The 17,077-nt window shown below is 42.8% G+C and overlaps 1 protein-coding gene across 1 annotated transcript in view; it reads left to right on the top strand.

Annotated features, from left to right (window-relative positions):
- The window catches only part of CRYBG3 (crystallin beta-gamma domain containing 3), a 122,717-nt gene that overhangs the window by 13,039 nt on the left and 92,601 nt on the right, over positions 1-17,077 (top strand). The window contains exon 2 of the mRNA XM_060234496.1: positions 6,848-6,926. Within this exon, the coding sequence (XP_060090479.1) occupies positions 6,848-6,926 (79 nt within the window). The remainder of the gene's footprint in view (positions 1-6,847; positions 6,927-17,077) is intronic.

The following is a 17,077-nucleotide window of genomic DNA, read 5'->3' as shown; positions in this document are numbered from 1 at the left end:
TTGTACTATCTTTCAGTAATGCCTGTGTTTTGTATAGTTTCTTGTGAATAGAAGAACTTTTGTGAAACAATACTGCCCTCACACAGTGTCACATTAGTTTTTTCTTAGGGTTTTTTCTCACTGCTGACTAAGGTTTTGTTTATCTGAGAAAAGAAATAAATATCCTTATTTTCTAGGGTTGCCAAGTCCAGTTCAAGAAATATCTGGGGAATTTGGGGATGGAGTCAGGAGACATTGGGGTGTGGAGCCAGGAGCAAGGTTGTGACAAGCATAACTGAACTCCCAAGGTAGTTCTGGCCATCACATTTCAAGAGACTGTACACCTTTTAAATGCCTTCCCTCCCTACTGGAAATAATGAAGTATAGGGGCACCTTCTTTGGGGGCTCATAGAAGTGGACCACCTAGTCCAATCTTTTTGAAACTTGGAGGGTGTTTTGGGGAGAGGCACTGGATGCTATGCTGCAAATTTGGTGCCTCTAACTCACAAAACAGTTTCCCCAGAGCCCCAGATACCTGCAGATCAATTTTCCATTAAACCCTATGGGAATCGGTTTCCATAGGAAATACTAGAGTGTGCAGCAGGCATTTCCCTCCCCCCTGGTTTCTGATGACCCTAAAGTGGGGGTAGGGCCTCCAAACTGGGGGATCCCCTGCCCCCACCTGGGGATTGGCAACCCTAGTATTTTCTCCTTTAAAATACAATATGACTGTGCTATGGAGCAGATGGTCTCAGAACCTACCAGAGGTGGGGCAATCCTGGATCTGGTCCTAAGTAATGCCCAAGACTTAGTGAGAGACGTAAAAGTGATTGCGCCGCTTGGGAACAGTGACCATAATGTTATTGATTTCACCGTTTGTATAAATAGGGAGTTGCCCAAAAAGACCGCCACAACCACATTTAACTTTAAAAGGGGTAAATTCTCTGAGATGAGGAGGCATGTGAGGAGGAAACTGAAAGGAAAGGTAAATACGGTCAAAACCCTTGGGGAAGCTTGGAGACTATTTAAAACTATAATCCTAGAAGCTCAGATAAAATACATACCACAAGTTAGGAAAGGCACAAACAGGTATAAGAAGAGGCCAGCATGGTTAACAAACAAAGTAATGGAAGCTGTAAAAGGTAAGAAGGACTCCTTTAAACGGTGGAAAACCAGTCCAAGTGAGATTAATAAAAGGGAACACAGGCAGTGGCAAATCAAATGCAAGACTGTGATCAGGCAGGCAAAAAGGGACTATGAGGAGCATATTGCAAAAAACATAAAGACCAACAATAAAAATTTCTTCAAATATATTAGAAGTAGGAAACCAGCCAGGGAAGCAGTGGGGCCCTTGGATGACCATGGGGTAAAAGGATTACTGAAGGAGGATGGGGAAATGGCTGAGAAGCTGAATGCATTTTTTGCCTCCGTTTTCACCGTGGAAGATGAGAAGTGTTTGCCCGCCCCAGAACCACTAATATTGGAAGGGGTGTTGAAAGACCTGAGTCAGATTGAGGTGACAAAAGAGGAGGTCCTACAACTGATAGACAAATTAAAAACTAATAAGTCACTGGGTCCGGATGGCATACATCCGAGAGTTCTTAAAGAACTCAAAGTTGAACTTGTGGATCTTCTAACAAAAATCTGTAATCTTTCATTGAAATCTGCCTCTGTTCCTGAGGACTGGAAGGTAGCAAATGTCACCCCCATCTTTAAAAAGGGTTCCAGAGGAGATCCAGGAAATTACAGGCCAGTCAGTCTGACTTCAATACCGGGAAAGTTGGTAGAAACCATTATCAAGGACAGAATGAGTAGGCACATTGATGAACACAGGTTATTGAGGAAGACTCAGCATGGGTTCTGTAAGGGAAGATCTTGCCTCACTAACCTGTTACATTTCTTTGAGGGGGTAAACAAACTTGTGGACAAAGGAGACCCGATAGATGTTGTTTACCTTGACTTCCAGAAAGCTTTTGATAAAGTTCCTCATCAAAGGCTCCTTAGAAAGCTTGAGAGTCATGGAGTAAAAGGACAGGTCCTCTTGTGGATCAAAAACTGGCTGAGTAATAGGAAGCAGAGAGTGAGTATAAATGGGCAGTCTTCGCAGTGGAGGACGGTAAGCAGTGGGGTGCCGCAGGGCTCGGTACTGGGTCCCATGCTCTTTAACTTGTTCATAAATGATTTAGAGTTGGGAGTGAGCAGTGAAGTGGCCAAATTTGCGGATGACACTAAATTGTTCAGGGTGGTGAGAACCAGAGAGGATTGTGAGGAACTCCAAAGGGATCTGTTGAGGCTGGGTGAGTGGGCGTCAACGTGGCAGATGCGGTTCAATGTGGCCAAGTGCAAAGTAATGCACATTGGGGCCAAGAATCCCAGCTACAAATACAAGTTGATGGGGTGTGAACTGGCAGAGACTGACCAAGAGAGAGATCTTGGGGTCGTGGTAGATAATTCACTGAAAATGTCAAGGCAGTGTGCGTTTGCAATAAAAAAGGCCAACGCCATGCTGGGAATTATTAGGAAGGGAATTGAAAACAAATCAGCCAGTATCATAATGCCCCTGTATAAATCGATGGTGCGGTCTCATTTGGAGTACTGTGTGCAGTTCTGGTCGCCGCACCTCAAAAAGGATATTATAGCATTGGAGAAAGTTCAGAAAAGGGCAACTAGAATGATTAAAGGGCTGGAACACCTTCCTTATGAAGAAAGGTTGAAACGCTTAGGGCTCTTTAGCTTGGAGAAACGTCGACTGAGGGGTGACATGATAGAGGTTTACAAGATAATGCATGGGATGGAGAAAGTAGAGAAAGAAGTACTTTTCTCCCTTTCTCACAATACGAGAACTCGTGGGCATTCGATGAAATTGCTGAGCAGACAGGTTAAAACGGATAAAAGGAAGTACTTCTTCACCCAAAGGGTGATTAACATGTGGAATTCACTGCCACAGGAGGTGGTGGCGGCCACAAGCATGGCCACCTTCAAGAGGGGGTTAGATAAAAATATGTGTCACGGCCCGAGTCTCTGACACGAAGCTGCGGCTGCTATCGTCCTGGCAACGAGCCAGGACCTCTCGCAGACTGCCCAGGCGAAGCACAGGGAGTGGTCGTAAAACAGTCCAGTTGATTGATAACGTAAACAGGCAGGCTGGAGGGTGAGACGGAAGCTTGGTCAGGGAAGCCGAGAGTCAGAAGCCGGGGAGCCGAGCCGAAAGTCAGAAGCCGGGAAACAGAGCCGAGAGTCAGAAGCCGGGAAGCAAAGCCGAGATCAAACGATACCTAAGCCAGTCCGATAAGCAAAGCCAGAGTCCAGAATACCAGTCTATGGGTCAGGCCGGGTCAGGAATGCACAGGTTCTTTCCGAAGCAAGGGGTGCGAGACGCAGACACATCCAAGGGTGTTCGCTTGTTGCCAGCACAGTTTGGCCTGAGGCCAGGATCCCAGATATACTGCTGGCTAATTGGCTCGTTAGAACTCCGGGCTCAGATCTCTTCTAGCCCGCATGCGCGCCTCTCTACGCCTGTTCCTGAATTCCAGGCGTCTCCTCTCGCGCAGGCGGGCCCCAGGTGTTGGTGAGTCTGGGGGAGATGAGCTAGTACCTGGTGTGGCCAGATTGGTTTCAGGTGGCCCCTGCTGCTGGCTGGCTCCTTCAGGACTTACGTCCTCTGTTGCTGAAGGCATCTGCACAGCAGGGGCGGGGTCAGAAGCAGGCACCTGCTCTGAGTCAGCAGGGGCAGGCATGACAATATGGAGCAGAGGTCCATCAATGGCTATTAGCCACAGTGTGTGTGTGTGTGTGTGTGTGTGTGTGTATATATATATATATATATTTGGCCGCTGTGTGACACAGAATGTTGGACTGGATGGGCCATTGGCCTGATCTAACATGGCTTCTCTTATGTTCTTATGTTCTTAATATCTCATTCCAGTATTTGCAGAGGTTGTATTTGTGGAACATTCTGTGAAAGAGTCAGTGAATTGGAATATTTTTTTGAATTGAATCTGTGAATTGCATTTTTTTTCTGTACTGAAACTGATAATCTGGGTCATGAATGTTCTGTTCAGCAGTAACTGGCCTGTTCTCAGATTGTAAATATAATTTAACGTAAGCAGATATAGGCTTTTTATATTCTGAAAAGTAGATTCATGTTTCTGGGGAAAGTATAGTTTGGGAATAAACAATCTGATAACTCTTTTACCTGCAAAATGAAAAAGAAATCTGTAAAGAGCTAGTGTGTGTAGTGGTGAAGAGTGTTGGACCTACTGTCTGGGAGACCCAGGTTGGAGTCTGCACTCGTGCCATGGAAACTCACGGTGTGACCATGAGCCAGTTGAACTCTCTCAACCTAACCTACCTCACAGGGTTGTTGTAAGGATAAGTTGGAGCAAAGGAAAAATAACATAAGCCACTTTGGGTCTCCCACTGGGTGGAGAGGTGCAGTATAATTGAATTGATTAAATAAATAGATAAATTAGCATGTAAAATATTCTGTATTTATTAGGATTATCATGTAACACACTCTGAGCCTGTAAAAATAAAGACCAGAATCTGACATTCAGTTGCATGCACTTAAACCACATTTTGTTTCGGCAGGATTTAAAGTACATTTGACAAATCTTGATTGCTCTCAGTGTATGCTATCTGACAGTGTTCCCTCTAAGCTGAGTTAGTGTGAGCTACCTTACAGTTTTTTAGCCTCCAGCACACACAGTTTTGTCTTGGCTCAGGAAGGATGACCCTAAAGCAAACTGATTTATGCAGTAGCCAAATTGCTTGCTCACAACTTTAATGCCAGTAGCTCACGTAGCAGAATTTTAGCTCACAAGGCTCCACAGCTTAGAAGGAACATTGCTACCTGATAGCCCAGTTCTCAGAGTAGTTTTCTAGCATAAGCTCTATTCATGTAAACAGGTACCCTGAGAGCCACACATAGGATTGGGCTTTGTGTTTTGTGTCTTTGGTGATGACAGGAGCAGAACTAATGAAATAAATGAGATGTGAGTAAATAAGAATGAAAGAGATTTTAATTGGATCACACGATAGATGTAATTTCATTCCAGTGGTCATGTTGGAGGACTAAAAACTCCTTTGAAGAATTCAACTTATTACTGACATGATTATGACATGAATATGATATGAACATCTGTTCCTTGACATCTATTCCTGGAAAAGTTTTAGAACAAATTATCAGACAGTCCTTGAGCATTTAGAAAGAGCCAGCATGAATTTCTCAAGAACAAGTCATGTCAGACTAACCGTATCTCTTTTGAGAAAGTTATTGCCTTGCTGGGTCAGGAGAATACTGTAGACATAGTTTATCTTGATTTCAGTAAGGCTTTTGACAAGATTCCACATAGTGTTCTTGTTGACAAACTGGTAAAATGTGGTTTGGATCCTATTACTCTTACATAGATCTGTAACTGGTTGACAGATCGAACCAACAGAGTGCTTGTGAATGGTTCTTCATCCTCTTGGAGAGGAATGACAAGTGAAGTGCCTGAGGGATCTGCCCTGGGGCCTGTTTTGTTTAATATCTTTATAAATGATTTAGATGAAGGAATAGAGGGAATACTTATTAAATTTGCAGATGGGAGGGGTAGCAAAAACTAAATTGGAAGGGGCAGCAAATACGGTAGAAGACAGAGTTAGAATACCAGAAGAACTTGACAGGTTGGAAAAGTAGGCTAAAACAAATAAAATGAATTTTAACAAGGATAAATGTAAAGTTTTCCATTCAGGTAGGAATGCATAATCAATCAAATGCATAATTATAGGATGGGGGAGACTTGTCTTGGCAGAAGTTGTGCAAAAAGGATCTAGGCGTCTTAGTGGACCATGCACTGAACATAAGTCAGCAGTGTGATGTGGTGGCTAAAAAAGACATTCAGTTTTGGGCTGTATCAACAGAAGTACAGTGTCCAGATCGCATGAAGTTATGGTATCGCTTTATTCTACTCTGATTAGATTAGAGTAGACCTCAGTTTTGAACACCACAATTTAGGAAGGATATAGAGAAGCTGGAGCATGTTCACAGGAGGGCAATGAAGATGGTGAGGAGTGTGGAGACCAAGTCCTATGAGGAAACGTTGAAGGAGCTGGGTGTGTTTAGCCTGGAGAGGAGAAGGCTGAGAGGTGATATGATCATCATCTTCAAGTACTTGAAGGGCTATCAGATAGAGGATAGTGCAGAATCGTTTTCTGTTGACCAGAACCAATGGGTTGAAATGACATCAGAAGAGTTTCTGGCTAAATATTAGGAAAAACTTCCTTACAGTTAGAGTGGTTCTTCAATGGAACAGGCTTCCTTGGAAGGTGGTGGGCTCTCCTTCCTTGGAGGTTTTTAAACAGAGGCTAGATGGCCACCTGACAGCAAAGCTGTGAACTTGATCTGATCATGAGAAGGAGGGCAGGAGGGGTTTCATCAGTGCTTAGTCCTTGTGGCCTCTTCTTACACACAGGGAAATGCTGTTTGTCACTTTTGGGTCAGGCAGTAATTATTCTTCAGGCCAGTTTTGGCAAGGATCCTAGAGAGGTTTTTTCCCTTGTTTTTTGCCATCTTCTGGGCTTGAAGCAGTGGTCACTGAGTGTGTCTGTGGAGGTACTTGTGAATTTCCTGCATTGTGCAGGGGGTTAGACTAGATGACCCTGGAGGTCCCTTCCAACTCTATGATTCTATGACATAATTATTCATGGTGGGGAAAGGTGGCAAAGAATCTCCAGTATTTGCCCATGTAATCTAGGTAATAAAACACTCCTAAATGTCACGACGAATAAAATGAGAAAAATAAAGGGGAGCTGGTTCCTTTGTTTAGTATCATAACTGCTTCAAATAATAAAGAATAACTGAATTTGACTTCTCTACTCTTTTCAGCTTTGAAGTTAAGGAAAATGAATCTACCAGTGTGGCATGTCGGAGAAAGGAAAATAACCCTCTCCCAGATCTGACAAAGGTATTACTCTTAAAGAAGTTAATTGACATTGGAGTTACTAAATGTTTAGGATTTTAAGCCATTGTGAAAAAGCTGTGCTGGAATCTGCTTACCTTTTTAACTATGGAAAATTGCCTTTTAAAAATTCTGTGCTCATGTCCTTTCTGACTAATGAGCTCCCTATTGGTCTCCTCTCTTAATTGCTGGATTTCAAATAGAGAGCTGAGTAATCAGAAGGAAGAATGTGAACAATGATTCCAGACAAAAATGCCTCTGTATATTAACAAATATTTCAATTATTGTTGCTGATATTTGGGTCAGTGAGAACATAAAATACTTCATTGCTTCACTCCAAACTCACTGTGTAATGATTATCTGATGTCCTTTCTTTTCTTTATCTCCCACTGACCTTCTCTATTAGGGTTATATCTTACCAGTCCCTTCTACTATTTGAGGAGCTCTTCTCCAAAGAAACGCTTTTCATTTAACAGAAGGGATCCAACCCATAGTTTACACTCTCATTGCCCACACAGAATGCTGTGAGGAAGTATAATATATCAGGCAAGTGATTAATGCTGCAGTCCTGCACCCTTACTGGAAAGTAAATAGTACTGAACTCAGTGGAACTTATTTCAGAGTAAGTATTCATAAGATTGCACTGTAAGGCATTCCTAGGGGCTGCAGAAACAGAAATAGTGGGAAAATAGGGCTAAAGTAGAGTTCCTGTCTTTGTTTCTTATCAGACTATCTGATAACCTATTTGTCTATCTGCCTTATTCTAGTATTTACTAATTGGGAATGCTTTGCAGTGCAAACCTAAGTAGGCTTAGAAGGATGTAACCTTGTTCAGGATTGCCCTGTCGGTGTTTCTAGGAGTTAATATCTTGTTTGTGGATATATCTTTGTTAATGTTATTAGAATTTTATTTTGGGACTCTTATTAACACAGTGAATGTAGTAGTCTTCAAAGACTGGCATAGACAGGTTCAACCATGGTTAGTATTTGGATGGTACCATAAAGTAAACCTCGCTTCAAATCAGTAAGTCTGTGCAGACCTCATTATTTCTCTGCTTCATTTTGGTGCATTGGCCGCGAAAATAACGGGGTGGGATATTTCCATACCCTTGGATGGCTGCATAGCCATCCGCCTTCCACCCTCATGGGAAGACCAGACTAGGCGCCACGGTCACTTTTTTGATCGAGTCCAGCTCTCTCCGCCCCAGTGGTACCAACCAAGATCCTGCGCCTGGTTGAACCATCGTGTCCAGGGAATTGGAAGATCATCAGGATTGTGAGTATGAACTATCTGGGAATTCTGATTACCTCTCCTTAGGAGAGACGAAGGGTCTGATCATCCCTTATGCTCTGTCCATTAGGTTCCACTTTGGAGCTGAAGCACAGAAGCTAGGATCTGGGAGGATTTCTGTGGTGTGTGTGCATGTGTGAATGAAAGGAGGCGTAGCCTCTAAGCAAGAGTGGACTTGCAATTGTGCAGTTCCCAGTAGGGTGACCTCACTGGGTCATGAGAGAGAGGAAGTGAAAACCTCCAGGGCTTCCTGGCTGCCAGACCCCTTACTGGCAGCTGCTGTTTTGTGTTTTCCCTAGAAGTGACTTGTCTATACGTCTGGTGCCATGAGTGGAAATCAGTCAAAAACCTCGCTAGAGTACATGTGTAAAAACTTCAGGGAACATTTCTGTGATGGTTATGGGGTCAAATAGACTCCTGGAACTCTGAAAGCATTATGTCAGAAAGATTGGGTGGCCTTACGGGTAGAATGGCCACCCAAGGGTAGCTTTGATCAAGGCTTGGTTCACCGTGTTTATAAGAGTATAGCACAATCCCTGAACTCCGCAAGTCAGTTTCCCTACATTGACAACAGCAGCACAGAACTCTGAAGAAAAAATGGGCTCAGAGAGCTGCTGCCAAAGCTGCAAGTCAAGTTATGGCTTTGCACCAGGACATATTAACAAAAACAACAATCCCCAGTGTTAGATGCAGAACCAGAAGACCCCTTGGCTAGTCCCCCACAATATGTTCCAGTCCACCCCTCCCGATACTGCCAGCTGAAGAAGGTGCCGGGAAAGTGGAAGCTGAGGCAGAAGGCAAGAGACAAGCGCAGCTAATTAAAAGCGCCCCAGAATCCTTTGATAAGGAGAACCAGGAAGTAGGGACAAATGAGGAAGCCGGGGCTGTGAAAGGGAGAGCAAGATCTCAGTGAACTTTAAATCCAATCTAGCAGTTGTTTTCTGAATGCTCATTCCATGCAACAGCTCCCTTTTATTCCACCCCTGTGTCTAATAATCAAGGACTAGCAGCAGGTCTTAGTTCACCCCTAGAATTCTCCTCCAAAACTGAACTCTCTCCCAGTACTGAGCAAACTCCACAGTCTCCCCCTCAACTTTTCCGGGCTTTATATCTAGTGCAGAGGGCTGTTTTCTAGCTCCCCTCCGAGACGTCTATGTCCCACTACAGCCCGGCACTGGCATTGAAACTTGTGCCTTTCACTTCAAGTGACCTAGTAAATTGGAAAGCTCACACTGTAGCATTTTCTGACAATCCTACTCCAATGACTAATCTGATAACCAGCATTATGGCCACACATCAGCCCATCTATGCAGACTGTCAACAGCTTTTACTGGCCCTCTTTACTACAGAGGAGAGAAGCCACATTCTGCATCATGCCTGAAAGCATGTAGAGGGAAAAGTTCCCCCAGAAACTGCAGATGGAGAGGAGTGGATAAAAGCCCGTTTTCCTGCAACAGACCCAAAGTGGGATCCCAGTGGCCATGAGTCCAAAGAGCGTCTACCAGAATACAGACAGGCAATCTTAGAAGGAATGAAAGAGGCAGGCAAGAAACCTATTAATATGTCCAAAATCAGTGAAGTTCTCCAAAAAGCAGACGAGAGCCCAGGAGCTTTTGCTGAGCGCCTGATGCAAGCTTTTCGAATGTATACTCCATTCGATCCAGAGGCTGCAGAAAACTTGTGTATGGTGAATACAGCTTTCGTTGCCAATCCTATGCTGACATCTGCAAGAAGCTCCAGAAGCAAGACGGCTTTGCAGGCATGAATTTGCTAGAGATTGCTAGAGATTGCCCAGAAAGTTTATGTCAATCGGGATGTAGACCAGAAACGGGAGGCTGAAAGAAAAATGAAAAAGAAGGTTGATCTGTTGGCAGCGGCGTGGCTGGGCAGTCATCTGTAAGAAGCAAAGAGGCTGCTCGGGAGCAAGGGATGATTAGAGAGAATCAAAGATCTGCAATGACAAATTTAGACGCAAACCAGTGCAGGTACTGTAAAGAATTTGGACACTGTAGAGATTCGTGCCCTAATCGACCCCCCCTTCACCCACAAGAAATCCAAAGCACCCCTAGACAGATGACAGGACTGGAGTTTAGAGGCTGTGGGACCAGAGGAAGAGACCAAGTCCAGGGGCCAGAGGAAGAGACCAAGTCCAGACTGGCAGATATCGGAGGAACAAAGAAGAGCCTATGTATGGTCTGGCTGGAATGGAAGGATGGGAAGATTAGGACAGACTGGGCACCGGTGGTCCTGGCCTCATGGAGCCCATGGTCATAGTTGATATTGGGGGTCAGGAGATTCCATTCCTTGTAGATACTGGAGCTGCATGGTCTGTGATGCCTGTTACGATTGCTCCTTCACCCCGCAAACACATCAATATAATTGGAGCTACAGAACATAGACAGACCAGACCATTTTTAGCCGAACGAACTTGTATAGTAGGAGGCCATGTGGTCCGCCACAATTTTGTCAATTTACCCAACTGCCTGGTGCCACTGATGGGAAGAGACCTGCTTTCTAAGTTGCAGGCCCGATTGACTTTTGAGTTAGAAAGCCAAATGAACTTTGAGTTGCCTTACACTACCTCAGAAGGCGAACTACAGTATCAAGGTGTATAAGTTCCAGAATGCCCCTGAGAAGAAGAGTGGCGGCTTTACCAACCAGCTCCTGTAATGGCTATGTCAGAAGCCTGGTTAAACAATTTCCAGATGTATGGGCAGAGGAAAACCCGCCTGGGTTAGCAGTAAACCATGCACCTATCAGAGTAGAGTTAATCCCAGGAGCCATTCCAATCTGGGAACTCCAGTACCCGATTCCCAAGAAGGCAGTAGCTGACATCCTGAAGCACCTTGACAGGCTCCTCCATTATGGGATTCTTATTGAATGCCAGTCCTCCTGGAACAGTCCCCTGTTGCCATTCTAGAAGCCGGGCACCAATGATTGCAGACCGGTACAAGATTTATGCTCTGTTAATTGAACATATGAAGCTGCCTTATACTGAATGAGACCCTTGGTCCATCAAAGTCAGTATTGTCTTCTCAGACTGGCAGCAGCTCTCCAGGGTCTCAAGCTGAGGTTTTTCACACCTATTTGCCTGGACCCTTTTTTGGAGATGCCAGGGATTGAACTTGGGACCTTTGCTTCCCAAGCAGATGCTCTACCACTGAGCCACCGTCCCTCCCCAATTCTTGCACGCAGACTCTACATCCTGTCGTTCCAAACCCATATGACTTGCTGGGACTTATACCTGCCTCAGCCACTTACTTCTCAGTGGTAGATCTCAAGGATGTGTTTTTTTGTTTAAGTTCCCCTACAACTGTCAAGATCCAAAGAGTGGCAGTGTGGATTCACTGGTCTCATTTAAAGCCAGCTGCAGATCATTGGAAGGCACAGCCAGTCCTGGGAAAGCCATTGATTCTGAAACTTACTAAAGATTCTATCCAACCCTAAGCCATTTAGTAAAAACTGTTAAAAGTCAATAACTTGAAAGCAGGTCCAGTGCCCCCAAGCTTCATCGGCAAGCCTTTCCCCAGCCACCCCGGAAGCTGGCTGGTCTACGCACAGCCAAAGCTTTGAGGAAGCTATCTGGAGCAACATAGAGTTAGATATTTCTTTGTATTAGTTATTCTGAATCTCTTGCGCCTCCCTCATTATTCTTTGTGTTGAAGAGTGTAACCAAAGAATCATGCATGCTACAAGCGCTTTTATTGCTGTGTTCTTTTGCTGTGCTTTTGCTTATGTGTGTAGTTCTCAAGTTGTAAGACATTCTAAATGTTGGGAAGGAGACAGTTCACAACGCATGCTGCGTGTTCAATCTAGGGAAGTGTATGGGGCTTGCATAGAACGAAATACTATCAGGCAAAAATTGAATATCCCGGTTCAGGAGGGACAATACTCTATACAGGGAGTTTCCACTGCCCGACTTCACTGTGGACATGCTGGCCGGTTAATTTAAAATCTTACAAAATCAAAAAGCCTAACCCTAAGTTTAAGGCATCTGTTCGGGAGACTAAGAAAATTCTGTATAGGACTGTGTTTGATAATGCTCAGGATGAGAAATTTGTTATTCCAGAGCCTGGGTGTAATCTTTTTATAGCCCTGGCTGAACAGATAGCCGCCTCCCTAAATATTTCAAACTGTTGGGTGTGTGGAAGTCCGCTGATGAGTGAAAGATGGCCTTGGGTTGGTACGGAGGTTCTGCCTTCAGACTTGGCCCGATGAAATAAACTTGGTCCGATGAAATTGGAGTCAAGGCCAGAAGAGAGAAAAATTTGGGAATTGCAGGCAGTTGTGAATAGAGAATTGTGTATTTCTCGAGCTGTGTTATGGATGAATGAAAAGCATGTTGGGCATTCTTTGTGCCGCAGAACCCTGCTAGTTAGCTCCACTAAGGAGAAGCCAAAATGGGTAGAAGCGGATGGCACTGTTATAGAAGATTTTCAGCCATGGGAAAATATTAGCAGCATAAATAAACCAATGCTGCTTCAGAGTCCTCTGATCAATGGATGAAGGGTTATATTGGATCTGTGGTAAAATGGCTTATACTCTGCTGCCCAGGAGATGGCATGGGACTTGCATTATTGGAACTATACATCCCAGCTTTTTCCTTCAAATGTTGGTTCAGCTCTAGGAACCCCAGTGTTTGATGATTATGTTAGATCAAAGCGTTCTCTGGACATTGGAGGTATGCAGTGGGGAAATGAATGGGAAATGAATCAACGGATCATTGAATATTATGACCCAGCTACGTGGGCGCAGGATGGATCCTGGGGATACCGAATGCCTGTGTATATGCTTAATCGAATTATTAGATTGCAAGCTGCGGTAGAAATTATAACGAATCAAACAGGCATGGCATTAGAGTTGTTAGCTAGACAACCGACCCAGATGCGTGCTGCAATTTATCAGAATCGATTGGCTCTGGACTATCTGTTAGCTGAGGAAGGTAGAATCTGTGGAAAGTTCAATCTTTCAAATTGTTGTTTAGTATTGATGACAATGGAGAAGCTGTACAGAATATTGCATCTGAAATTCGCAAAATTGCTCATGTAGCAGTGCAGACATGGAAGAATTTGGATGTATCATGGTTTGGACAAATAATGGGTGATTGGAAACATATTTTATTTTTAATTGATATTTCTTTTGGAGGCTTAACGTTATTGCCATGTTTAATTCCTATCATGAGGTATAGTGTTAATAATGCCGTAAAGGCTATCACTCCCTTTGGGAGGAATGTTAATATCATGTATATGTCTCCAGAGGAAAGGAAACAGTATTTAATTTGTTTAATGATGATAATGGTCAGTCTCCTTCAAACTAAATAAGTTTTCAGAAGACCGAAAGGGGGGAAATGAAGGGGCAGCCCCTGAATAATTAATACCCCCAATAATAATATTTGTCATATTGAGTAAAAATATGCTTTGCCTTGAAACTAAGGTGTCTGTTGTAAAACTGCCGTTAGAAACTGACTACTGCCCAGCGGGTGTGAGCTCCAGCTGTAAGATTAGATAAGGGAACAGCCTTCTACAGGTGACTTGCTGTATATAGATAAAGGGGGCCATGCTATGGAAATTTACTAGAAGGAGCTCTGTGAAGGCGGGATCTTTGAAATCTGATAAGCTTGCGCTAGCCTGCTTGCTTGAAAACTGTATGCACACAGGGAAATGTATCTCAGTCAGTTTGGGGGCCCATGCCTGACTGAGTTCTGCTTATGGTACCATAAAGTAAACCTCGCTTCAAACCAGTAAGTCTGTGTGGACCTCGTTATTTCTCTGCTTCAACAACAAATTGCTTTGTGGTTTATACAATGGAAAGAAATTGTGAATCCTAAATATTGTATTTTGTTCTAGCATGTCTGAATGATATTGACAGGCTTTTTTGGTCACAATTTATAGCTGGACTTATCCCAACTCAGAATCTTCATTTTAAATATTATGGTTTCCAGGTAATCCATGGGGTTAAACACACCTAATAAGTGACGTAAAACACACAAATCTTCTTCTTCTTGTTGTTGTTGTTGTTGTTGCTTTTTAAAAAAATCTCTTCTGCAATGTTACAAGTATTTAAACATGAATTCTTCTTCAGGAGTTGAACAGATCATGTATAGCTAGCCTGGATACCTAGGATCTGATGTAGCTCACAAAATTGAAGCTTCATTAATTAGATGGATCAAATTGAAATTGTAGAAGACTGATATGTTCCGTTCCAAGCACATAAATGATTATGATGGGATGTCCCACTGCATCTTTTCAAAATAAAAATTAATATTAGGAAAACAGGAAAGTAAATGTATTTGATGTACTAATACCATAGCCACAGTTAGCATGTATCAACAGCAGCACCTTGTGTGAAGTGTAGCCCTCCAGGTATTCATTTTATAAATTTAGCTTGACTTATCCCTGCCTTTCTCCCTAATGGGGATCTGACGCAGCTTACATAATTTTCCTCTCCTCCATTTTATCCTCACAACAGCCATGTGGGGTAGGTTAGGCTAAGTGCATATGACTGCTAACAATGTCATTAGCAAGCTTGCTTTTCAGAGTGGGAATTCAAACCTGGATATACCTGATCCCAGTCTACACTGCACTGGCTGTCTGCACTACAGTGGTGTACAGGCTATCTGTACTACACTCACACAGGTCAAATACCATTACAGCAAGTTATTTATTCATATTTGATGTGTTTGTGTGATTTATTGCTTTGGGGATTGTGCATCATTTACAGTTTCCATTATGCCTCATTTCTGTACAATTTTGTTTAATACTGTTAGGAAGCATTTGAGACTAGGAGTTATTCCCAGAGTAGCAGTACTGGTACAGTTGACTGGTTCCCATAATATCTCAAGTTGTTTTGGGATGCCAGTGCAAGGTAATTCAATTAGTTGTGACTTTGTATCAGCCCAAAGTGGTTTCAGTATTTTAAAAAGTGGTTTCAGTAAAAGTGGTTATTTTAAAAAGTGGTTTCAGTATTTTAAAAAGAAAACCAGGACTCTTTCTTAAGGTAGGTGGAAAGGGAAAGAAATGTTGATCAGTTAGGAAGCCAGGACCTAAAGCTCAAGGAATAAATTTCTGCAGTCCATACTTTCTGTTTTATTTACAACATTTTTTGCCCCCAAAAAGACTGAAGAAAGATACCTGTATTTGTCCTTTGCTTTTACTAGTATGCTATAGACATTCTCTTTAGTATTAGTGGAGGTGTAATCATATTAATTGCCAGGTGAGTGAAATAGCTGTACAATAAAAACAAATAAACATTTTAATTGATAACTTTTACAGAGATTAAGGCTAATCATTCCTGTCTGAAGTCATAGCAACCTCCATGCAGTACTTTAGCTGCTGTTCAGGGCATAAAGATTTGTTTGCTGAAACCAAAGCCACAACCCATTTTTGATTGTATTTCACCTTGATATTCCCTGCCAAACTGTTTTAATGAAAATTGCAGCTGGTGCAGAATGCTGTGGCACGGTTGTTAATAGGGCTGCCTTGACAGGAACACATTCACCCGGTGCTGAAAGAGCTGCACTGGCTGCCTATTGCATTCTGAATTTGCTTCAAGGTGCTTGTATTGACCTATAAGGCCCTATATGGCCAGGGGCCTGCCTATCTATGGGACTGCCTTTCCTCATATGTTACCCAGAGAACACTGTGTTCAGGAGGGCAAAATTTTCTCTCCATCCCCAGACCAAAGGAGGCCAGACTGGGCTCTACAAGGCCAGAGCCTTCTTAGTGGCAGCACCAATGCTATGGAACACCATACAGGCCCTGCAGGATCTCTCTCAATTCTGCAGGGCCTATAAAACAGAATTATTTTGTTTTGCCTGTGACATCTAAGTGGAGAAGGCTGCCACCCTTATAACTGAGTGAATACCAGCTATGAGAAATTAGATAACTTCTCAAAGTTCACCGACAGACAGACCATCTAAGAAACTAACAGAAATTGAATTGCCTTACTGAAGAAATCATGAACCGCCGTAAAAAGTGTGAATAGCACCAGTATGTAATATTTATAATTTCATAGTTTTAATGATATATTGTTTTATTGATTCAATATGTAAATTTGTCTGTTGTTAGCCACCCTGAGTCCATTCATGGAGAGGGCAGGATATAAGTTTTAAATAAATAGTACTCAATAACAATATTCCCTCTAAGATGTGGAATCTTGTGAGCAAGAATTCTACTTTGTGACCTACTGGCTTTAAAGTTGTGAGCTACTGCATAAATTAGCTTGCTCTGGGGCCATTTTTTGTGAACTAAGACAAAAATGTGTACGCCGGAGGCTAAAAAACTGTGAGCTAGCTCACACTAACTCAGCTTAGAGGGAACACTGCTCAATAGGCATCCTTCAAGTGTAATTCTTCAAACAAAGTTATTAAAGTACTGTTGCATTAATGCAGTCAGCACAAGCTGTTGGATAATAGTAATTCATACACTTATGTAAATATGCTTCTAGTCATGTATTCAGTCTTTCAAGCACTGACCTTTGAGATTTTTGTTTCTATTAAATGCATGGTTTATGTGATTTTGAATATTAATAGGATGCCCATTAAATCCCCAAATAGAGAATCTGTAATAAATATTTAAGGGATGACTCCAAAGAACTACAAACAGAACAGAACCAGCAGGAAAGGGACACTTCCGCAAAAGCTTGCACTATGCAAGATTTTTTGCAAGAGTTCATGCAGTGCTATACTATTTAGGCTCTATAACAGTTGTACCTGGCTGTGCAATAGCTTACATGAGCATAAGGTCATCCTTGATGCTGGGGTGGCGGTAGGGAAACACTGCTGCTTTTTAAAGAGATCTAATGTAACAGGTTGTGTGAAATATCTTTTTTTTTTACTTGAGTCTGCAAGTCACATTAGACAATACTT

This window comes from Heteronotia binoei, chromosome 3, assembly GCF_032191835.1.
Source record: "Heteronotia binoei isolate CCM8104 ecotype False Entrance Well chromosome 3, APGP_CSIRO_Hbin_v1, whole genome shotgun sequence".
NCBI classification, from domain to species: domain Eukaryota; kingdom Metazoa; phylum Chordata; class Lepidosauria; order Squamata; family Gekkonidae; genus Heteronotia; species Heteronotia binoei.
The sequence above is the reverse complement of the archived record's forward strand: the minus strand, read 5'-3'. Positions and strand labels throughout refer to the sequence as shown.